The sequence below is a fragment of the Pelophylax lessonae genome (assembly GCF_965119305.1).
Source record: "Pelophylax lessonae genome assembly, chromosome: 1".
NCBI lineage: Eukaryota > Metazoa > Chordata > Amphibia > Anura > Ranidae > Pelophylax > Pelophylax lessonae.
Genome location: NC_138768.1, coordinates 89,467,644 through 89,491,674, shown reverse-complemented (window position 1 = coordinate 89,491,674; position 24,031 = coordinate 89,467,644). Strand labels below are relative to the sequence as shown.

General features: G+C 44.2%; 1 protein-coding gene across 2 annotated transcripts in view; it reads left to right on the top strand.

The window, feature by feature from the left end:
- Positions 1–24,031, top strand: part of PAIP1 (poly(A) binding protein interacting protein 1) — a 60,806-nt gene that overhangs the window by 14,213 nt on the left and 22,562 nt on the right. For both annotated transcript variants that reach the window (XM_082243178.1, XM_082243179.1), the window contains exons 2-3: positions 11,609–11,760; positions 20,835–21,029. In XM_082243178.1, the coding sequence (XP_082099304.1) occupies positions 11,609–11,760; positions 20,835–21,029 (347 nt within the window). The remainder of the gene's footprint in view (positions 1–11,608; positions 11,761–20,834; positions 21,030–24,031) is intronic.

The window sequence follows — 24,031 nt, the reverse complement described above, 5'->3', positions numbered from 1 at the left end:
CCTGCGTTTATCCCCAGGCCGCCTGCAAGGTCTCTTCTGGGCAGTGCAAAACTTGCTACTACAAGGGGTGATTGTTCTGGTCTCAGAATCGGAACGTTTGTTTCATGGGTTTTATTCAAACATGTTTGCAGGTCCCAGGAGGGAAAGCGAGGTACGTCCAATCTTGGACCTCAAGCTGTGAAGCGCTTTGTGCAGGTACAGATGTTTCGTATGGTAGTGGAACCCCTACATCACAGGGATCTTCTGGCCTCTATCGATATTAAGAAGGCTTACAGTCCTATTCCGATATGTCTGGGTCATCCGCGCTTCCTCCGCTTGCCAAGGGCAGAAAGCATTATCAAGAGGTCTCCCCTCTGCCCCTCGGACTTTCACAAGTGTTGGGCTTGGTGTTGGCATTGTTGCATCAGCGGGGGATTGTGGTACTGGAGTACCTGCATGATCATCTTCTGCGAGCAGAGTCCCTGACTGTTCTGACGGACAACCGGAAGAATACTGTGCTGACTCTGCAGGAGTTCAATTGGAAATGTAATTTCCAGGTATTGGCTCTGGTTCCGTCCACCTAGTCAGATTATCTGGGCCTGTTCTGGACTCTGCCTCAGCCAGGGTGTTCTTCCCATGGGACGAGTTCCAAAATCTGTCCACACGAGACCTCTGCAAGGGAGATTTTTGCTATGTGGAGCGGGAATCCACAGTCACTAGGCAATCTGAGCCAGAGTACAAGAGGGTCCCTGCTTCTGTGGCTTTGCTCTCCGGTGCTTCAACAGTGTAAATCTTCCTTCCCCTGTACTTAATGGTGGTCACCATGGATGCCAGCCTGTCCGAGTGGGGTGGCGTTGTTTGACACGGATTGTGCTCAGGGGGTCTGAACTCTGGAAAAATGTGTTTCTTCAGTTGTGTCTCCGGTGGGGAACTCCCGAGTTGGTCCTGTTGGCCTCTCGTCTCAACAGGAAGGTGCTTGGGTTTGTGGCACTTTCTCGCGATCCTCCAGCCGACATCAGACGCACTGGTGGCTCCTTGGGTCTGGTTTCGTCTGATATACGGCTTTCCTCTTCTGGAACTTCTGCCAAGACTCCTGCATAGGCTCGAGGCAGAAAAGGATTATGACCATCCTAGTGGCTCCAGACTGGCCTTGCCAGTCTTGGTACGCAGATCTGATATGGTTGGTCGTCAATGCTGCTTGGAAATTTTCTCTTGGAGGAGATCTGTTGGATCAAGGGCCAATCTTCCATCTTGCTTTTACAGTGGCTGGCTTTAACGGCTTGGCTGTTGGAAGCCAGGTGCTGAAGGTTAGAGGGTTGTCTGAATCAGTGATTCTCATGCTGCTGCAAGCTAGTAAATCTACTTCTAGGTAGTTTTTCCATCGCATTTGAAGAGCGTACTCTGCGGATGTGAATCCCTTTGGGTTTACCCATGCTCCTTTTCGGTGTCTCTGAGTTTGGCTTCCTCCAACGAGGTGTTGAGCATCTGGCCTCGGATCAAGGGCCAGGTTTGGCCATTGGCGGTTTGCTTTCTTCGCACTTTGGCTATGCTTTCTGTGGTTCGCACCTTTGTTCAGGGGGTTCGCCACTTGGCTCCCCCAGTATGGTCTCCATTGGAAAATATTCGTGAGATCCCTCTGCATTCATTGTCCTAGAACAGGGATCCTCGAAATACGGCCCTCCAGCTGTTGCGGAACTATACATCCCATGAGGCATTGTAAAACTCTGACATTCACAGACATGACTAGGCATGATGGGAATTGTAGTTCCTGAACAACTGGAGGGCCATAGTTTGAAGACCCCCCCATCCTAGAAGGTAGCCTTCTTGGTGGCTTTTTCTTCTGCACCGAGGGTGTCTGAGCTGACAGCTGTCTTGTTGTTCACCTTACTTGGTGGTTCACGGAGAAAAAGTGGTGACTTTGTCCCTGCCAGTTTCCTTCCTAAGGTTGTCTCTGGTTTCTATTTAGATAAAAGCATTGTGTTGCTTTCCTTGAGTTGGAAGCCTTAGCACCCTAAAGAGATTGCCTTACATTCTTTGGATATGGTTAGGGATGTACCTGGCAGTGACTGAGTTATTCTGGAAACCGGATTCCTTGTTTGTCCTTACTGATGGACCCCGTAAGGGGCTGTGCACGTCTGCTGCGACCATTTTCAGATGGATCAGGCAGACGGTGGTGTAGGCCGATTGTATTAAGGGTCAGGATCTTCCTTTCCCTGTTAAGGAGCATTCTACGGGGGCACTTAGTGCCTCTTGGGCCTTCCGTTATCTGGCGTCAGTGGTGAAGGTTTGCAGGATGGTCCATGCACACTTTCACAAAATTTTATAAGGTGGATATGTTGACATCTGCGGATGCGGCCTTTGGCCGCAAGGTTTTGCAGTACCCGCCCCTCTGAGTTGAGGTTTATGTTCTTCTGAGACTGCTTGTTACAAAACTGAAGAGCTAGAGTAGGAAGTGGGAGTATACCCCCTTGGAGTGCCCTATGGGCATAGTCAAACATTGTCGTCCATACTTTCACAAAGTTTTACAAGGTGGATGTGCTGGCATCTGCAGCCTCTTTTGGCCGCAAAGTTTTGCAGGCTGGTGTTTTTAGTCTCCCTTGAGGGTGTTTAATGTTTTTTCAGGTAAGTCTCATCTTGTGATGAGTCCTATGTTGCCTGGTTGGCTATGGTTTAGCCTTGGGGAATTATTTTCTGCTGTTCTCACCCCTCATTTTATGGCACTGCTTTGGGACGTCCCTACTGTTATGAAGAACAGAGACTGCGTCCGTCAATGAACAATAGAGAGAATTGGATATTTGTCTTACCGTAACTTCCTTTTCCCTGAAGTTCATTGACGGACGCAGTACCCGCCCCTCTATTTCGAGTTGGGTTGGTATTGTTTTCTCTGACACTGCTTTGATATAAAACTGACATCCTATAGCAGGGAGAGAGGGCATATACCCCCTAGGACTGCCTATAGGCTTAGCCAGAACTTTTTTTTTCTGCCTAGTGTCCTACTCCTTTGAAGGACTCCTGTAGAGTCCTTCAATGAACTTCAGAGAAAAGGATTTTTACGGTAAGACAAAAATCCAATTTTTTATTGCTTGAAAATTACTTAGAATTCCCAAACATATATATATATATATATATATATATATATATATATATATATATATATATATATAATATATATATATATAAATTTTTTAGCAGAAACCCTAGAGAATAAAATGGCGACCGTTGCAATTTTTTATGTCACACTGTATTTGCGCAGAAGTCTTTCAATCACAGTTTTTTGGAAAAAGATGCACTTTAATGCAGGGCTCTTCAAACTATGGCCCTCCGGTTGTTCAGAAACTACAATTCCCATCATGCCTAGTCATGTCTGTGCATTTCAGTTTTACAGTGCCTCATTGGATGTGTAGTTCCGCAACAGCTGGAGGGCCGTAGTTTAAGGGTCCCTGCTTTAATGACTTTAAAAAAACTAAACAGTAAAGATAGCCCAATGTTTTGTATAATGTAAAAGATGTTACGCCGAGAATTGTGAGAGAATCGTGATCTTTATTTTAAGCAAAAAAATTGTGATTCTCATTTTATCCAGAATTGTGCAGCTCTAATGGGAACTCACATTCCCACATGTGGCTCATGGAACATTTTGGCGTGTTGTGGGCTGTGTGTTTTATACTGTGCGTTTTGCAAAATTTGCCACTCGTTTGTTCACATGGCAAAATGTGTGTTTGCTTTTGGTGTGCGCAACTGGTAATTTTTAGGTGTACCCTAACCCTATGCAATCTGATTGTACAATAACCTTTCGATTTAAAAAAAAAAAAAAATGATATACCATATTTTCCGGCGTCTAAGACGACTGGGCGTATAAGACGACCCCCCCTAATTTTCAAGTTAAAACATAGGTTTTGGGCTATACTCGCCGTATAAGACTACCCCCCCTTCCGAAGCAAGGCAACACCATTGAAAAACATCAGATTTCTCATAGATCTCCAAGGTACCCCAAGTACTGTAATACATGTAATCTCTCATAATATCTCCAAGGTACCCTAAGTATTACCAGTAGATGTAATCTCAAGACGCTGGCTGTGCGGGAATCCTGTACCGGTGTACCGTAGCTTCGGCTACATACAGTATACCGCGCTGAGCCAATCACAGTGAGCGATGTATTCTATTATTGAATGCAAAGCCTGCTCGGATTGGCAGAGTCGGAGAGGCGGGCTGATGTTACTCCGCCAAATTGAATACATCGCTCTCCCTGATTGGCTCAGCACGGTACACTATATGTAGCCGAAGCTACGGTACATATGGTATACCGGTACAGGATTCCCACACAGCCAGCGTCTTGAGAGATCACATCTACTGGTAATACTTATACTTGGGTTACTTTGGAGATATTATAATCGGCGTATAAGACGACCCCCCATTTTTGGGGGATTTTTTTGAGGTTCAAATGTAGTCTTATATGCCAGAAAATACAGTAATAGGAGGAAACACCTATCTAGCCAATCACTCTGTATCTAGTCAGGCAGGCCCTTGCACTATAGAGTTGATGGTAGATCTAAAGGAGATTGTACAGTCAGATTGTATAGTGTATGTTGATTTTTTTTTTTTTTTTTTTTTTTTTTACAGAACTCAGGGCACACTCCTCCTATTTTCAATACTACAGCTATATCTACATTGGCTGTTATCTCATCTCTCATTTCCTGCACACTTCAAAATTCCAAATTATTTTATGCAAATTAAAGTTAAGGTAGGAAAAATAAAATCACTGCCTGTGTATTTAGTGAGAAGGGAGATCACTGATTGATTGCATTTCATTTAAAAAAACATTCATCTGGAAATGGGTGGGTAGGTAGGAGGGTGGATGATTCAGGGCGTATGCTAATGAGGTCAGCTGGTCCACTCCTTCCTGTGTCATGACCTATAGTCTGCCCAGGAAGTAAGGAAGAAGTAATGGATACGTGTTTTAAACATCCCTAAAGACAGTGAGGTAAGCGTCTGTAGAATTCATGGAAAACTTTGATATTTTTTCAAAAGAATTACATTAATGCTATATTGGTACATAAGGGAGCTGGAATTGGGGGGGGGGGGGGGGAGTGAATGTAGCCTTTAAAGGAGTTGTAAAGGCAGAAGTTTTTTTTTTTTTTTTTTTATCTTAATGCATTCTTTGCATGAAGATAAAAAACCTTCCGTGTGCAGCAGACCCCCCTAATACTTACCTGAGGTCCCTCTCTGTCCAGCGATGTCCGAAATTCTCCCTCCTGATTTGCTGAGACACAGCAGTGGTGCCATTAGCTGCTGATAAAGTCAGCTAGCCAGTCAGGAGAGAGGGGGGCCGGGTTGGGTCTCTGTATCTGAATGGACACATGGAGCTGTGACTTTGCTCGGTGCCCCCATAGCACGCTGCTTGCTGTGGTGCACTCGACAGGAGGGAGGGGCCAGGAGAACAGAAGAGAGAACCGGAGAAGAGGAAGATCTGGGCTGCTCTGTGCAAATCCAATGCAACGGAGCAGGGAAGTATAACAACATGTTTTGGTATTTTTATAGGGGAAAGAAACGGGACTTTACAATCCCTTTCATTCCAACCAAAACTAGTGTAACCCCACTGTAGATATCACCATTTTGCCCTGAACATTCTATCTAGTGCTGCAACTATTTTTCACTGCATGTGCCTTGATTGCTGAACAGTACTGGTTGCACTATCTCAGTCCATCACTTTACTGCAGGCTTCCCTTATTGCTGCACACAGTTCATTCACATTGGTTTGTGTTTGAGTAGTTTTGTATGTAAAGAGAAGTTGGCCTCAAGATTTAAATAGTCAGAGTCATATGACTGGCTCTTGGGCAATCAGCTGGATCTCTTGGAGTTGTTTTTCACAGATAGAATAGTATGCTGGGCATCTGATGAATATTTATTTAGATGCCGATTATACTCTGTTGCTGTTAAATAGGAAAGATTGCTGAGTTGTTCTAGATAAAATCAGAAGTGTGATCCTATATCTTGGCACTTTATTATAGCGTGTAAATTATTCACCACCTGTTTCTGACACCGACAGATGAGAGCGATGGCGTGGGGTGGAAGGGGGGGCTGTAGAGCCTCATAGTAGCAGCATTGAGGACTGTGAAGGTTAAATGAACAAGTATGCAGTCATGAACAGATGCAGGTGAGGTGTGGTTAGCATGTCGGGTCCTAGACCAACTACATTTTTAAAGTATAACTCCGTGTCGGTTCACACTGGTGAATCCACTGCGGGTTCCCGCATCGCCCTCGACTCACAGGCAGTTAATACTGCCATAAGAGAACTGCTGGGAGTGTCAATACGAAGTTAATGACACCCCCAGATTAGTTCGCATATCGCAGTGCGAACTGTCAAATAGGCCAGGAATCGAATCGCATAGGTATGAACACCTATGAGATCCGATTCTGTTGCGGACCAAAAAAAGGGCCCTGCATGACTTTGGTCCAAAAGCGATGCAAATTCAGCTATTCAATCTGTATGGCTGAATTTGCATCATACAGACATCGCATGTGATTTGCGCAGCAGTGCGGTGTGAATCGTATGCGATGTCTGACCTCGCTATAGTGTGAACGGGCATTCAAGGCAACACTTTTTTGGAGTTTTGGACAGAGTGGGGAGGGATTAGAGCACCTGTCCATTTTTATGGCTGTCTTTGCCCCTGTTAGAGAGATTCACCCTCTCTATTTGTCCTGTTCATTTTGTCCTGATCATCATCACTGAAAGTAAAAGAAAATCCCAAATTTTTGGTTGTCCCCAGAAAAATAATAGGGAATCTTCCAATAGGGACAACTAGTTCTGGTGACCTGGGGGTCCCAAGAAATTCCCTTAATTTGCAGATCTTTTCTCTCACTTCCTGATTGTCTATGGGACAGGAAGTAAAGGGAAATCTCCCCTATGGGTCACAGATGGCAAAAAAATAAACTGGCAGCCCTCCATTACTCTATCCAAAATGGGGGGGAAGGTTTTGCCTATAGTTCCACTTGAACTTTTTTTTATTTTGTCCGCTTTTGGTTACAGGTCTTTACTACTATTATTTCTCAAATGCAAACTTGCCTTACGGCAGGGGTGTCCAAACTTCTGACCTTCTTGGGCCACATTGGAAGTAGGGATGCACCGATCCGATATTCGGATCGGATATCGGCGCCGATATGGCCATTTATAGATGGATCGGGGGATCGGTAACATTGACCAATCCACTGGCCTATCCGGTTTTTGCTTAGTAACGGCTCAGCCGTTCCTTACTAGGTGCAGTAGTAGTATGGGATGGGAGCCGCTACTTCCTGTATAGTCCCGGCTCACAGGCGGAGTGATATCAGATGCCTGTGAATGGAGGAGCCGTACACATGAAGCAGCGGCTTTGCTCTGTACTGCAGCCGCTTGCTTTGTGTGTAGCTCCGGATCGGTTCCAGTATCGGCAATGTCACAACGCCAGATATCGGTATTGGGTCCAAAAAAGTTGGATCGGTGCATCCCTAGTTGGAAGGAGAGGAATTGTCTTGGGCTACACATAAAATACACTAACAGTAAGAAGAGCTGATGAGCAGAAAGTGTCGGGCAAATCACAAGTTAGGCCCCTTTCACACAGGCTTTCCGATCCGCCTGTCAGTTTTTCAGGCGTACCGGATGCTCCATGCTTTTTTTTTTTAAATGAATGTAGAAAGAGGACATCATATAACTAGTGCGATATTTGACAGGGTTTGTTTTTTTATAAACGAACACTTTATTATCTGGTTTGATGGATGTAGTAGCAATTCTCAATGAATTCTCAAGGTGCTCATCAGATATTTTGGTTCTAATTTTTACCCTTCGCGGGCTTCATCTTTTAAAATAGTACATTCAAATATAGGTGCTGCTGAAAACTGATGACATGAATAAGGCGTGATTGTGAAGAGTGGGAGGTTTTTCTTTGGGAAAATAAAAACTGCTAAAAGTCCAGTAGAAATACACTTTTTCCAGTTTTTCTTTCTTTGGCCTCATGTGTACGCTAAGTATAAACACATTTTTTCAAAAAATTCCAAGAAAATCAAAATTTTTAACCACTTAAGCCCCGGAAGATTTTACCCCCTTCCTGACCAGGGTTTTTTATGCGAATCGGCACTGCTTGACTTTAATGGACAATTGCGCGGTCGTGCGACGCTGTACCTAAACAAATTTGGTGTCCTTTTTTTCCCACAAACAGAGCTTTCTTTTGGTGGTATTTGATCACCTGTGCGATTTTTTTTTTTTTTTTTTTTTTTTTTTTTTGTGATCATGCGCTATAGTTAAGAGCTACAATTTTGCAAAAATAACAATATTTTTCACATTTTTTTTATATGAAATTCCCCCCCAAAAAAATGTAAAAGTCCAAAATTTTTTTATATTTTTGGCCAATTTGTTTTCTGCCACATGTGCTTGGTAAAAAAAATCACAAGTGTATTTTGATTGGTTTGCACAAAAGTTTTATTGCGTTTACTAACTAAGGGAAAGATTTTTGTCTTTTTTTTTTTTATTTAACGAGTAATGGCGGCGATCTGCGAGTTTTTTTGCGGGACTGCGACATTGCGGCGGACAGATCGGGCCCTTGACTGACATTTTGGACACTTTTGGGGGTACCAGTGACATTACTACAGTAATCGGTACTATACATATGCACTGTTACTGTAAAAATGACACTGGCAGGGAAGGGGTTAACTTTATTGGGGAAGGAGGGGTTAAGTATGTCCCTAGGGGCGTGTTTCTAACTGATTGGACATGGCTACTGGTATAAGGACAGAGATCAACAGTCCTACATAGTAGAGCCGTGTGATCTCCATTTTTACACAGGGGAGAATGACAGGCGGCTTTGTTTACATTAGCCGCCTGCCTTTTCTCCCTTCACGGCGAACGATCGCAAGTGACCGGCGGACATCGGGTCCGCCGGTCACACGCACTGACTTGTTAGGGAACGAGCCGGGGCGGGCGCGCGCCCTCGCCCGCTATTGGCTCACAAGCTAGTGACAGGCTAGTGACGTACCCATACGTCACTTTGCCTGGCCGGGGCTGACCGCCGCAGTATATGTACTTGCGGCAGTCGGCAACCGGTTAAGTACGTTTTAGGATTTTCAGGTGGGCCGCATTTATAGCCGTTTTGTGTTGCAGGTTGGACACCCCTGCCTTAAGGCCTTAGTCTATTCTGACTTTGTTAGGTATAAATGGGGGTGAAGAGCTACCCCACGCTACAAATTTAATGTTTCTAAGAGAGAAACTCCTTCACTGGAAGTCCCAGATTCCACCTACACTCTTCTTGAATGACTACTTTTCACTCTGCCCATTGGTAAATGAACTTGTATGAGTAGAAATTGTCTGCAAAAGTATGATAGGGTTTGGATGGGACAGTAAATTTGCCTCCCCTCCCCTCCCCTCTATTTGCTGAAGCCCCAGCCCCCCCCCCCCCCCAAATTTCCCATTTGTGTAGTACCACTTGTATGTGTAGAATTTCATTGTATGACACCTGAGTTTTTGTCATGGTTGTATAATATTGCATAAATGAGCACAGTGGAAAGCTTTTTCTAGTTGTAGTCCTATTATTTTTATTCTCTGTTACTTAACCCTCTCTGTTTACCTTTTTAACAGTTCTCATTAAAAATAAAAGAAAATCCCAAACTTTGGTTTGTCCCCAGAAAAGTAATAGAGGCAAATTCTTCCAATTGAGCACTAATTCTGATGACCTGGGGGGCCCTCAAGGGATTACCTTAATTTTCAGGGATCCCCCCCTTTCCTGTTTTGGCTATGGAACAGGAAGTGAAGGTAATTTTCCCCCAATGGGACACAGAAAATAAAATAAATCTGACAGGTTATAACCCCCCCTTTACTCTATCCAAAATGAAAAGGTTTGCCTATAGTTGTACTTTAACCTCTTCCTGCCAATGGGCAGCAGGTAGGCTTTAACGCTGAGAGGCCACATATATCCGGCCTTTTGTAAACACTTTTCTATGCTGAGAGTGAGTGCCCTTCCATCAGTCGTATGCATGCATTGGACCGGTGTAACGTTAAAAAACCATACCCCGTGAAGAAACCATACCCTCGTCACTTCCGGTCTGAAACAGCTGAGCAGCGCAGTAGTGCGCATGCTCAGAGCCCCGGATACGTGATTGAAGAAAGAATTTGAGAAGTGCGCATGCTCGGTGGGCATGAAATTATCACGGCACTGTTTCTAATGTAATACTTGCGGCGGGTACATTAAAACACTTCGGGTGCAACATAAATCATGTCCTCTCCTATCGCTGTAACTTCCCTCATCTCCGGTAATAAATATAAAAGCGGCGGCGGGAGTATGAGCTGTAAATGTGACGGCGATCGCGGCTCCGTGATCCGCTTTTATATTTATTACCGGAGATGAGGGATGTTACAGCGATAGGAGAGGACATGATTTATGTTGCACCCGAAGTGTTTTAATGTACCCGCCGCAAGTTTAACTACCGTGAGAAATCCATACCCTCCGTAGCGGAACCGGAAGTGACGAGGGTATGGTTTTCTCACGGAACACCGGAAAGCTCCCGATGCATACTTGCAATTGGGAACTTTCCGATCATGTGACAGCCAATCCCAGCGGTCACATGACCTGAATGCTGTCCTCCGCCTTTTGGCATTTAGAAGCTTTTAAAGGGCTGGGAGGCAGCTGCGGGAAGGGGTTAATAAAAACTCTAACTTTTTTATTCCTCTATCTTTTTTGGTGTTGATATCTTTCAATTAATACTTTACTCTACTACAATTTTCTCTTATTCCTGGTACTTTCTGACTTTTCATTATTCAGAAATTTCTCAGTGTGAAAGTGTGACAACCATAAGCCAACATTTAAAAAGAAAAAAATTAGCTCAACAATTCTTCCACATCTGTGGCCTCATCATGGGTGCACACTATAGTAAGTTAGTGACAACCATTGGTCAGCTACAATTTCTCTATTTTTTTTACCCACCTTTTTTGTAAACTCATCATCTTCTTTTATTTTCTGTATAATCTATTTATAGATATTTTTTTTTTTTTGGAAAGGGAAATGGCAGTCTAGCTGGCTTGCTTCTTCCCTTTTGGGCTGATAGGAAGTTGAATGTAGCTGAGCTATTGCAGTACTTGCTAAATTAACTTTTTCTAGTTTTAAATCCGTATTAAACTCTGCTGTTGTGTTTTATTTATTTATTTGTTAGGGCCAAGGTGGGTTTGATGGCATAATGTGCTAGTATGCACTGCATATTCGCACATTATGACAGATATGCCTGTGAAATAAAGCCCTCCACCACTGAGCTGCTCAATGCGCTTCCATTTGCGCATGGTTTCTCCTTCTGAGTTTGCTCTCTACAGATGTTTGATTGGCCGGGCTACTGATGACATCACTCCCACGCATGAGCATAGAAGTTACCATCATAGCACATTGCTCTTTGAAATCTAGGTACAGGCAGTGTAGTGTGCCTTGAATGCAGCGTAAGCTGAACATGCACCAGTGATGTCATCTGCTGGTGCTGACCTAACTATATTAAAGGCGCAGTTTCAGAACCTATTAAAGGTACTAAGCAGCAACACATTTTAAATATCTGAATAAGAGAGGGTAAAATGTTGGGTTTACCACTTCAAATATGTCATTGTAATTTTTTATTTTGTTTTTCTCTATAGATCAAATCAATCAGAAAAAGATTTCTCTACTTTCCCAAATAAACCCAATGGCAGTATCCAAAACCCAGCCTCCAGAATCGGGGGCAGTCATCTCCAACCTGTCTGTGAATGCTGCAGAATTTTACCCTGCTGGATACTCTGTAGAGTGCAATGTGAGTATGACACTTGAATGTAGACTTTCTGATTAGCAGTGTTTCCCCTTAAGGCTGAACTTGTGTATTCCATGCTTGCATTGGTCCAGCTTGGCACAGTAGAAGTATACATATTTCAAATCCAATCACTGTAACAGCACTGACTTTCAGCTTTCATCAGGGATGAGTTATGCATTCTTACATTGTGCCAAGCAAGACTTAAGTATGTAATACACATAATTCCTGGAGTCCAGCTTTAAGTTGATCATATACTATGTTGATTACTTTTTTTTTTTTGTGCGTTTTGATGCTGAGAAATCTGCACTGAAGTCGACGCTTCTGGCAGTGTCTATCTCTTTGCTCCCCCAAGCTCTCAGTAGTTCTTCCTACTGACATCCATGTCCTTGCTGTGTCCTGTGGAAGTCATAAGGAGGACCCTGTGAGAGCTTTGGGGTACCTAGGAGATCGGCACTACTGGAAGTGGTGTGGATTTTTGTAGATTATTTCTCAGCATCAGAACTTTTTTCTCTTAATCCTTGACTATATAGTAATTCTGGCTAATTCTCCCTCTCCCTCCTAAATAGTTTTTTTTTTTGGTATTTGTTTTTATATTATTCAGAGAACCTAAATGGAGTCTTCTTTAGCCAAGTTATGATGTCTCCTGGACACTGTTAACATCTCACTCTTTGACTACTTTTTTTTTTTTTTTTTTTTTTGCTTGGTGATATTTCTTCAAGGTCACTTATGTAAGCAGACACTACATAAAGTTGAAATGGGGTTGTTGTATACCCACTTGAGCTCTGGAAGATTTTACCCCTTTCTTGACCAGGCCATTTTGTGCTATTTAGCACTGTGCTCCTTTAACTGGCAATGGCACAGTCATACAACACTACACAGCATGAAATGTATCTAATTTTTTTCAGATAAATAGAGCTTTCTTTTGGTGCTATTTGATCACCACTGGGTTTTTTATTGATCACCACTGGATTTTTTATTATAGAAGGGCTCTTTCACACGGCCGCTCCGTGCGTGTGAAAGCTCTGCTGCGGGACTTTTTTTTTTTTTTTCACGGATCGGATGACATTTGTGTCATCCGCTCCGTATGTCCGCATATCATCCCATCCGTTTGCGGATGATATGCGGACATAATGTAAGTCTATGGGCATTGCGGATGACACCGCTGACATCCGATTTTCCTTCCTTTCCGTTTTTTACACGGAGGAAAAATAGGGTTCTGTTCCGTTCCAAAAAAACGGAACAGAACTAAAAGGAAGGAAATTGGATGTCAGCGGATGGTATTCCGCTGACATCCGCAATGCCATTGACTTGCATTATGTCTGCAAATCATCCGCAAAAAAAATAGGATGATTTGCGGACAAGTGTAGCGGCCGTGTGAAAGAGCCCTAAACCAAAAAAAGTAACCTTTTTTCAAGAAAAGAAAAAAAACATTTCTCTGTCGCTCATTGACAGACGTAGTCTTCTTGATTCACAAGAACTGGGTTATGTTGTCTCCGCAGGAGTAGGACTAGGCAGAAAGAAAAAACGTTCTGGCTCCACCCTAGGGGCAGTCCCAGAGGGTATATCCTCCCTCTCTCTGCTACAAGGCATAAGTTTTTTTTCTGTCTAGTCAGGAGTAAGGACCTAAGTTCCTTGCTGGGATCTCTGGTCCTGGCAAGATATTTTTTCTAAAAAAAAAAAAAAAAAAAAAAAAAAATTTTTAGGTAGTTTTTTCTCCAGTGTTTTTTCCTGTGACATCTTCAAGCAAATACGCCGGACTGGGCGACACTAGTGGTCACCCCAGCCGGCCTACGAGCGCGCGCAGACCATTGCATTGCGCTTGGTCGGCCGCGACACATTCAAGTAAGTATGCGGGGCCGGGCGACGGGCTGGATGTTGAGATCCAGTGGTCACCCCGGTTTCTGCCTACGAGCGCGTGCAGACCAGAGCTCCGCGCTGGGTCGGTCGCGACTGAGTCCCGTTGGAGGGACTGACCTTGCGAGTTAAAAGTCTCGCTTGGACGCCAGGAACCAGAGAGTCGAGGCGTCCGAAGTGGTCCACAACCCCCCACCCCGGTGGAGAGGGTATTGTGAAGAGAGGGTGCCTGTCGGTTCGGTATGGTGAGTAAACGTTCCCTTTTTTCCTCGTTATGAGGCAGTATGAATTATGGGCCCCTCCATACATGGTCAGTATATATCTGACACTAAAAGTCCCCCTTGTAAATACAGCATGTGTTTGGTGGGAAGTGGACTTGGTTTGAGAGCTAACACTCTACCCAGCAGACTGTAGTATTACAGCAGACATAGGAGGTATAATCCTACCTTAATTGTAGTGTACCTCCTGCAGATCGATAAACCGCCATTTAGCAGAGATGCAGGTGGATGTGCTGGGAAAAACGATTTCGGCAGTCCGCCGCCATTTTGCCGTAGACCGGGCGCATGAATGTCCTCAGGTCACGCCGACCGCCATGTTTTTGGAGTCTATTGTCTCCTGTATGGGGGCGGCCATGTTTGATGAGCCCAGCTACCTCGTGGAGAGCTGGGAACGCTGGAAGGCGTACACAGGGGCGGAGCCACGTCCTTCTACCCGGGAAAACTAACACAGCTCTTTCCAGTCTGTAAAAGACAGACGCTGACTGCAGTTGGTTGGAAACTTCTCTGCATCGGGTGGTGAGCCTTGAGGGTCCCTCTCTCTCTCTGTGGGGATCGAGAAGCAGGTACTTTGAGGGGCGCTATTGCGCTAGGGGGATACACATTAAAAAAAAAAAAAAGAGGTATTTTTAAAAAAAAAAAAAAAAAGTTTTTGTTTTTTCTGGCAGAGGTGTCCTGAATTAACATGGACCCTGCCACTCATGTATCTCCACCGGATCCCCTCGAGGTGCCTGCAGGATCCTCCAGCACCCCACTGACGGTTGAATCATTGTCAGCTATTATGGAAACTTTTGTGTCCCGGGTGGAAGTGGCTTGTCAGGGACAGGGCGCAAGAAAGCGACCCCCGCCTAACCCCTTATTATCTGAAACTTCGGATTCAGAATCTGAGCCTATTTCTGCAGTTGCAGGTACTTCATCTGGGATTGGTGTCTCGGGTACTGTCTCTTCAGACAGTGAGGAGGATGTTTCGGCATCAGCCATAGCCCGAGAGGAAGCGTTGGTAAACGCACTCATTGTATCTGTTCAAGAAACCTTAAGATTACAGGGTATTCTGTCGGAAATAGCTGAGACTGAAATCCCCTTTGGGACTAAAAAACGCATCAAAGTAGCGAAGGTTTTTCCATTGCCCAAATGTTTTGGCAATCCAATCAAAGAAGAATGGAGTCTGCCAAAACGCACTTCTGCTATTTCTAAACGCATTAACAGGCGTTATCCGTTTGAGGAAACCCTCATTAAGAAATGGACAGAACCACCTGTGGTGGATTCACCAATTGCTAGATTGAATAAAGCCACGGTTATTCGTTTAGAAGACGCCCCGTCTTTTAAAGATCCAGTGGATCGCAAGATAGAAGCTATGTCTCGCACCATGTTTTCCTTGATTGGATCAGCTTTCAGACCAATAATTGCTATTGGACTGGTTTCGCAGACTGTAACTGAATGGACCAAGTGGTTGCGCCGGGACTTAGAAGAAGTCCCTCAGGCGGTATCAGATTTGTTGGAACAAATGATACAGGGGTTACAGTTTGTGTGTGATGCGGCGTTAGACGCCACTCCATTATTGGCGCGAGCATCAGTTTCAGCAGTAGTTCTCAGGCGTACACTGTGGCTAAAAGGTTGGTTAGCCGACCAAGGTTCCAAAAAAGCATTGGCTAATATCCCCTTTTTAGGAGAGCGTCTATTTGGAGCCAACTTAGATGAGATCATTAAGGATCTCACGGGAGGAAAGAGCACCTTTTTTACCGCAAAATGTTAAAGGTAAAGGACCTCGTCAAAGACGAGGGCCTTCTTTCTCTGCTCACAAAAAGTTTTTTCGTCCCGCGGGTGAAAAAATTAAGTCCTCCAAAGCTCCTTCAGGAGGCTTCAGGGGACGTTGGTCGGGCAAGCAAAAGCCCGCCCCCTCCAGACCTGAAGATAAATCGTCCAAAGCCTGAAGGTGCGCCCCCACCCATAACTGGGGTGGGGGGACGTCTTCGCCGGTTCCCGGATCCATGGCTTTCCAGAATCCCGGACAAGTGGGTTTGCGAAGTCATAAGGTCAGGGTACAAGATCGAGTTTCGATCTCTCCCACCGGCGCGATTTTTCCCTTCCAATATCCGACTATCCCCGGATCGTTTAGAAGATCTACGGAGAGCAGTCACGGATTTACTACAACAAGGAGTGGTAGTCCACGTTCCTTGGACAGAACGTTTTCAGGGGTTTTATTCAAACCTATTTACAATACCCAGGAAAGAGGGCAAAGTGCGTCCAATTCTGGACTTAAGGGCACTCCATTCCTTTCTCAACATAAGAAAATTCAAGATGGAATCCATTCGCACAGTAGCAGCCTTCCTGCATCCAGGGGATGTCCTAGCGTCCATAGACATCAAGGACGCCTATCTTCACATTCCCATTTTCGCAGGACATCAGCGGTTTCTACGCTTTTCCGTAGAAGAGAACCACTATCAGTTTGTGGCGTTACCTTTCGGTCTCGCCACGGCTCCTCGGGTCTTCACAAAGGTGTTGGCCCCAATGTTGGCACTACTGCGCCAAAGAGGCATATCGATTCTAGGTTACCTAGACGATCTCCTACTTCATGCAGAGTCTCCTCAGACCCTGCTACAAAACATAGAAATTACTATAATTTCTTTACAGGAATTCGGGTGGCTGGTGAACCAGCAAAAGTCATTTCTGGTTCCCACCCAGAGGCTCGAATATCTGGGTCTAATTCTAGACACAGTCAGGACAAGAGTTTTCCTTCCGGTAGGGAAACTCCGGAAGATTCAATCAGCAGTCCAGTTGTTACTATCCAACAGCTGGTCTTCTCTTCGAACTTGCATGAGGGTTCTGGGGTTGATGGTGGCTTCCTTCGAAGCAGTCCCATTTGCCCAGTCCCATACCCGAATTCTTCAGCAAGAGATTCTTCTCAGATGGAATCGGAATCCGGAATCCCTGGACAATCGGATCCGATTGAGCAAACAGACCAGAGAGTCTCTGGTCTGGTGGCTTCGGTCTCCGATGCTCAGCCAGGGAAAGTCATTTCTGCCAATATATTGGACGATAGTGACCACGGATGCCAGTCTATCCGGATGGGGAGGAATTCTCGGTCAGTTATCTGTCCAGGGACTTTGGTCCCCGGAAGAATCCAGGTTGCCGATAAATGTATTGGAACTGAGAGCGATCAGACTTTGTCTGATTCACTGGACCGAGCAGCTCCAGGGCAGCCCGGTTCGGATCCAGTCGGACAACGCCACGGCCGTGGCTTATGTCAATCACCAGGGGGGCACCAAGAGTGTCCGAGCGGCCAAGGAAGTGGCTTGCATTCTTCGCTGGGCGGAACGATTTGTTCCAGCAATCTCTGCGGTGTTCATTCCGGGGGTGGAAAATTGGCAGGCAGATTATCTCAGCCGTCAGACTCTGGATCAGGTGGAATGGTCCCTCCATCCAGAAGTTTTCCACCAGTTGTGCCTAAGGTGGGGCACCCCGGATGTGGATCTGTTGGCATCACGATTCAACAGGAAAGTACATAGATTCGTGGCTCGCTCCCGCGATCCTCTAGCAGAGACCGCAGACGCACTGATCGCCCCGTGGGGGCAATACCAGCTAATGTATGCCTTCCCTCCTCTCGGGTTACTGCCAAGACTTCTTCGCAGGATAGAGGAGGAAGGAATTCCAGTAATCCTGGTAGCTCCGGACTGGCCTCGCCGAGCGTGGTACGCCGACTTGGTCAGACTGGTGGCGGACGTCCCGTGGAGACTTCCTCTCAGGGAGGACCTACTGTCTCAGGGACCGATCTTCCATCCTGCTTTACGATCGCTGGCTTTAACGGCCTGGCTATTGAGACCCAGGTACTGAAGGACAAGGGATTGTCAGCTTCAGTTATTCCTACTCTAGTTAAAGCAAGGAAAGCGACTTCCAGAAAGATTTATCATCGCACATGGAAGTCCTACATTGCATGGTGTGAACCTCTGGGGTTCCGTCCACGGTCTTATTCGGTTAGTCGAATATTAGCTTTCCTGCAACAAGGGGTTGAGCAGAAACTGGCCTTGAGTACTATCAAGGGTCAGGTCTCAGCATTAGCTATCTTCTTTCAGAAGCCTTTGGCTACTCATTCCTTGGTGCGGAATTTCATCCAGGGGGTGCGACATCTGGCTCCGCCAGTGCGCGCGCCGTTACCACCCTGGGATCTTAATTTAGTATTGTCGGTTCTTCAGAAACCTCCCTTTGAAGATATTAGGGAGATTCCTCTACCTACGTTGTCCCAGAAGGTGGCCTTCTTGGTGGCTATCACTTCTGCACGCAGGGTGTCAGAACTGGCCGCATTATCTTGTCGTTCCCCATATCCGGTGGTTCATAGAGATAAGGTGGTTCTTTGTCCGAATCCATCCTTCCTACCAAAAGTGGTTTCAGAATTTCATCTGAATGAAGAAATTGTATTACCTTCCCTGTGTCCTAAGCCCAGTCATCCTCGGGAGTTTGCTTTACACTCCTTGGATGTGGTCCGGGCGATCAGGGTATACTTGAAAACGACAGACTCGTTTCGCAAGACGGATTCACTTTTTGTGATCCCGGATGGACCCAAAAAGGGGTTGCCTGCATCTGCCGCGACTATTTCCAAATGGATCAGACAGACGGTGGTACAGGCTTATTCTATTAAGGGTCGGGAGCCCCCGTTCCCTGTTAAGGCGCACTCCACTCGGGCACTTAGTGCGTCATGGGCCTTTCGCCATCAGGCGTCAGTGGTCCAGGTGTGCAAGGCGGCTACCTGGTCGTCGGTGCATACCTTTACAAAACATTATAAAGTTGATGTAATGGCATCGTCTGATGCCTCGTTTGGCCGCAAGGTTTTGCAGGCCACCATTTGAGTAGACCAGTGGTCTACCTCGAGGGTTTTTTTCCGTTGGAATTTTTATTTGAGTCTCATTCTTTGTTTATAATGAGCCTTTAAAACTTCTAGTTTGGCACCGGTTGGGCCTTCTAGATTGGATTTTGATTTCTGTCAATCCCACCCCTCATTTGTGGCACTGCTTCTGGATGTCCCAGTTCTTGTGAATCAAGAAGACTACGTCTGTCAATGAGCGACAGAGAAAATCAGATTTTTGTAAGATCTTACCGTAAAATCCTTTTCTCTTAGCTCATTGACAGACGTAGTACCCGCCCCTCTATCATTGAGTTGGGTTGGGTTAAATTCTCTGTTGCTGCTTTGTGACAGAACTGATGCCTTGTAGCAGAGAGAGGGAGGATGTACCCTCTGGGACTGCCCCTAGGGTGGAGCCAGAACGTTTTTTCTTTCTGCCTAGTCCTACTCCTGCGGAGACAACATAACCCAGTTCTTGGGAATCAAGAAGACTACGTCTGTCAATGAGCTAAGAGAAAAGGATTTTACGGTAAGATCTTACAAAAATCCGATTATTTTCTATTTTTGGTTTTTGCTTTTCTTCTGAAATTTAGGCCAGAATGTATTCTGCTATGTCTTTTTTGGTGTGTTTTTGTGTTTATTTATATATTAGTATATTGGGACTGGGACAGTGTGGCGGGAAGTCTGACACTAACTAACACTTTGTGGGAACTGGCTCTCGGAAATCACCAGTGACACGAATTGTAGATCTGGTCTATGACTCGGCACGCCAACAATCCCACAGAAGAGCATCCTTTTTTTTTTTTTTTTCCCTATTGTAATGGTTAGTACAATAAGCCTAATGGCTACAAATATTTTGCTACCTTGTTTACTTGTAGGCTGTCTTTTTGCTTTAATAGCAAAGTTATTTTTTTATTAAGTCTTGATTTAATTGAAATCCTTTAAGATGATTTAAGCAGACCTGAAATCCTGTCTTATGATGCTTTAGATCGCTCATGTCCTTTCTTTAAAATAGAGAAAAATGCGGCGCCAAAGGAATAGGAAAAAATACCAATAAATATATAACACTCTAAAGTGCAAATAATGTGATAATTCAATAAAAAGCAGAGTGTTGTAAAAAATTGTTCTGCCAGTAGGTGAAGTGTCACAAAGGACAAAAGTGCATGTGCTGCGTGCGACACTGGTAAAAATTATAACCAAGTAGTGAATAAATATAAAAAATGTATTAATTGAAACTCTATATAACCTAATCTGTGCAAAGTGACACAGTGGGGAAAGTGCACATGCTCAAAAAATGGTGACAATCAGAATAATTGATAACCTAGTGGTACTATAAAGAGGTACAATAAATATTTAGAATGATAAATTAATTCATTTACTCCAAGTGAAATGATATACCAAGTCCATATGCAATCTTCTGTGCAAATCAAGCAAACAAAAGTGCTGGTGCTCCAATCCCCATCCAGGTGACTCAAGGTGCTGATTGAATAGATAAATACTAGCCGCTCACCTCAAAGTCTGGCTCACAAATTATAATGAGCCAGACTCACTTTGAGCACTCTCAGGTGCTAATAGGGCATGGGCTGAACACCTCTCTTAATACTTTCACAGAGCAGGGGGTCTGCTGGGTAACACATTATATGGCCAGATCAACTGTGTCCACTCACACAGCAGTCAGATAGGTTTGGGCATCAACTCCTCTTACTCCTCTCTCCCACGACAGGATGACACCATAAGAGGAAAGACACAGAATCTAGTGCTGTGTATGCAGCGTTTTATTTAGGCACATAGAAATATATAGTAGAACACTCCCTATCCAGTGCAGGTATACAGGCAGGGATGTGTGTGGATGTCGGCGTGTGTATAGGCTCCTCCCCCATACGCGTTGCGTCGATACTTCCGACGTCGTCAGCAGGGGGTAGAGCTGACACGCCGTGCATATCGTTAAATGTCCTTTCTTGTTTCTATTTGGAGGAGTACATACAATATAAGTTTTGTAGGGGGGGTGGGCGTTTTCTTGACAAACCCCTTAATTTCTCTTTCTTGTAAAAACTTACTTGTTTTAGGTGTATGGCAAGTCTAAAATTGTTAACCTGTCCTACTGCTTGCCCTAGAACTACGTAGAAGAAAACGGAGCATATCCAGTGCAAGAGATGTGCTTGTCAGAATATGTTCAAGACCTACTCAACCATTTAACACAACAGCCTGGGAGTTTTGAGGCTGAAGTCTACCAGTTTACAGATGTGCTAAACAACATCATTACCACAGAAGAATCCTTAAAAGAGCTTGTGGAACTTGTCTATCAACAGGTAAATAACGGGCCATAAAGTAATAGGTAAACGAGTGCCTATAGCAGCTTTTTTCATAATTTAGGTTTCTCTAGGTTGTTAGGGGTTCCCTGAGTGGGTGAGCAATGGCAAATTGAGCTCCTAGCTACTCTGACCACCAGTGCAAGGGGAGACTTCTATAATGTCGACTAATGTTTATGCTACAATTTGTTGCGGTCTACATTTATTTTTGATTATTATTTGTTAATTTCAAGATTATTGCGAAAAAGCAGAAAGGTGTTAAAATGATCTGCCCAGGGTGTCAAATATGCTAGGTATGACTATTTATTCTTGTATAAGAAATAGATATTTGTTATGTAAGTTCTATATTTAGTGATCATGCATATTCATGCTTTAAAGCCTAACTCCAGGTTTCTTATGACTTTAAATAGTTTGTTCTGACCAAGCTGGTCAAAATAAATGATTTGCATCACTAGTAGATGCGCTTTCGGAGAGTGCTGCATAAACTGTATGGGGTTGATTTACTAAAACTGAAAAGTGCAAAATTTGGTGCAGCCCTGCATAGAAACCATAGAAACCAATCAGCTTCCAGTTTTTTTTTTTGTCAAAACGTAAAGTGTTACTGAACCCAGTACTCGGCATTCACTATATCTGGTCTCCCACAGAACATGGAAAGGCAATCGTTTTAGTAAATAAAAACTGCTGAATACCTTTTCTCATCAGCAGTTAGAGCAGTGTTGTAACTTCTATCAGTATCTGGTTACAGCTTGTAGGAGTAGTTTTCATTCTACTCTGGCTGTCCTGTGAGGCTTCAGGACTCCAGACCCTCTCTCTGGACAGTGCTGATTGGCCCTTTGAAGATCACATGCACTCCTCCAAGAAAAAAAACTCTGTAGCAATACACACCAAACTGAGCATGTGCAGCTTGTCCCCCGAGCCTTAGTTCTATTAGTAGATTAATCGCCTTTATTACACAATACAGAGGATTAACCCCGTAGGCTCCACAGTAAGTATAGGAAGCACACTTTATTGCATATACTACTGATTTTACTGTTGTTGGTTTAGTAACACTTTAAGCGAACAAGCTGAAGTTAGAAGTTGTGCTACCATGCACAGCTGCACCAGATTTTGCACGCTTCAGTTTTAGTAAATCAACCCCTATATGTCATTAGCGCTGTGTTCCAGCAGTGGGATGGGGACTCCTGTCCCATTCTCGAACAAAAGCAAATTTCACTGAGCGCTGCTCTGCCATTCAGAGGAAGCATTGTATTTCATCTGTGAATACTGGGCTTCCTCTGATGTCACAATCTCCACAACACTCGGAGGAGGCCCAGTGTTCATTGATGTAATACAAAGCTTCCTGTGAATGGCCAAGCAACCTTGATTTATTTTTTTTCGGGAGCGAGACAAAGTCCCATCCCGCTACAGGAACACAAAGCTATATACTGTCTTTAGCTGATGCTACATACTGTTTATACAGCAGTTCCAGTGGGCACATCTATTAGTAAAGAGTTTGTTGGACCAGCTTGGTCCATACAAACTATTTAAACTTGGAGATAGGCTTTAGCATTCTATGCAAGGAGCAAAATCTCTTTAAAAGCAAAACTTTTTGTTTTTTAGTTTTGGATAGAGGGGAGAGGAATTAGAACACCTATCGGTTTTTATTGCATCCTGTGCCTCTGGTAAAGAGATTCACCCTCTCTATTTGTCCTGTTTACTAGTATCATTGAAAGTAAAAAAATCCAAAATTTTGGTTTGTCCACAGAAAAGTAATAGAGCGGAAATCTTCCTATGGCAACACTAGTTCAGGTGACCTGAAGGTCCCCAAGGAATTCCCTTAATTTGCAGGGATTTCCTCTGACTTCCAGTTTGGCTATGGAACAGGAATTGAAGAGAAATCTCCGCAATGTGACAGATGGCGGAAAAAAAAATCTGACGGTTTATAACCCTCCCTTGCTCTATCCAAAATGAAGAAATAATTTCCCTTTTTAGTTACATTTTAAGGCCTCATATACACTGCTGCTACTAATTTCACATTTTATGAGCTTTTGGCTTCTTTTTGCCAAAGCCCCTGAACTCCACTCCATGTGTCCATGCGCACACACAGGCTTTTACCAGCGTTAAGGAGTAGCAGAGTTGAGAGGCAGTCAAAGCTTCTCCTGATTGCAGAAGAATCACGTTCAGAAGAGGATCCTTTGGACATCAATAAATGCCAAACTTGCCTAAACACACCTGAGTGCTAGCTGCGTTAAGCCCTTCAGCATTCATTCATTTCAATGGCCAGAATAAATAAAAATTCTGGCCAATGAAATAAACTCCCAAACGCTGCTAAACTCGCCTAAACTAGTTTGAAAAAAATCCAGCTTAGGTGAATTAAGCGCAGATTTTCTCCTGTTAGGAAAAAATGCGTTTACAATAAACCAGTGTGCTTGAAGCCTAAAAACAACCATCATTCACCTCTTTAGCTGCAGGCATTGTGGAGAAATGACTCTTCAAAGTTCACAACGGTCACTAGAATCTCCATTTGCCTCCGCCTTTACTTCCTATGCCAGCAGAATCTTGTCACTGCCCGCTATATGTAAACACGCAGCAGGTGCTTATAGGCTGCTAGAAACTGGCTGAAAAACCTTTCAGAGTTCAGAGTCTCGGTTGTGATCTTTGAGGATAAATTACTTCACACTTCATGCTACAGAGGTCTGTGGCGACTTGTTTCCAAGCAGAGCTCTGTTTTTTCTACACACAAAAATAAATGCAAGGGTATTGTACAAAAATCCTGAAGTTTAGATTTAAGTGGAATGAAACCCCTTTGATTTAACTGTTTCCCAAAACTGTTACATTTAAGGCATAACATGAATGATAACTATCACTGTTGCTTGTGCTCTCAACTTTCAAGCCATCAAATGGGTGGTGTCATAACTGATCAGATATGCCGCGTTGTGAAAACTGCAGGTCAAACATAGGCTAAAATGGCCGCTTTCTTGGCTGTAAAGGAAAGGAGGTTTTAGCTCCGCTTTAAGAGCTTT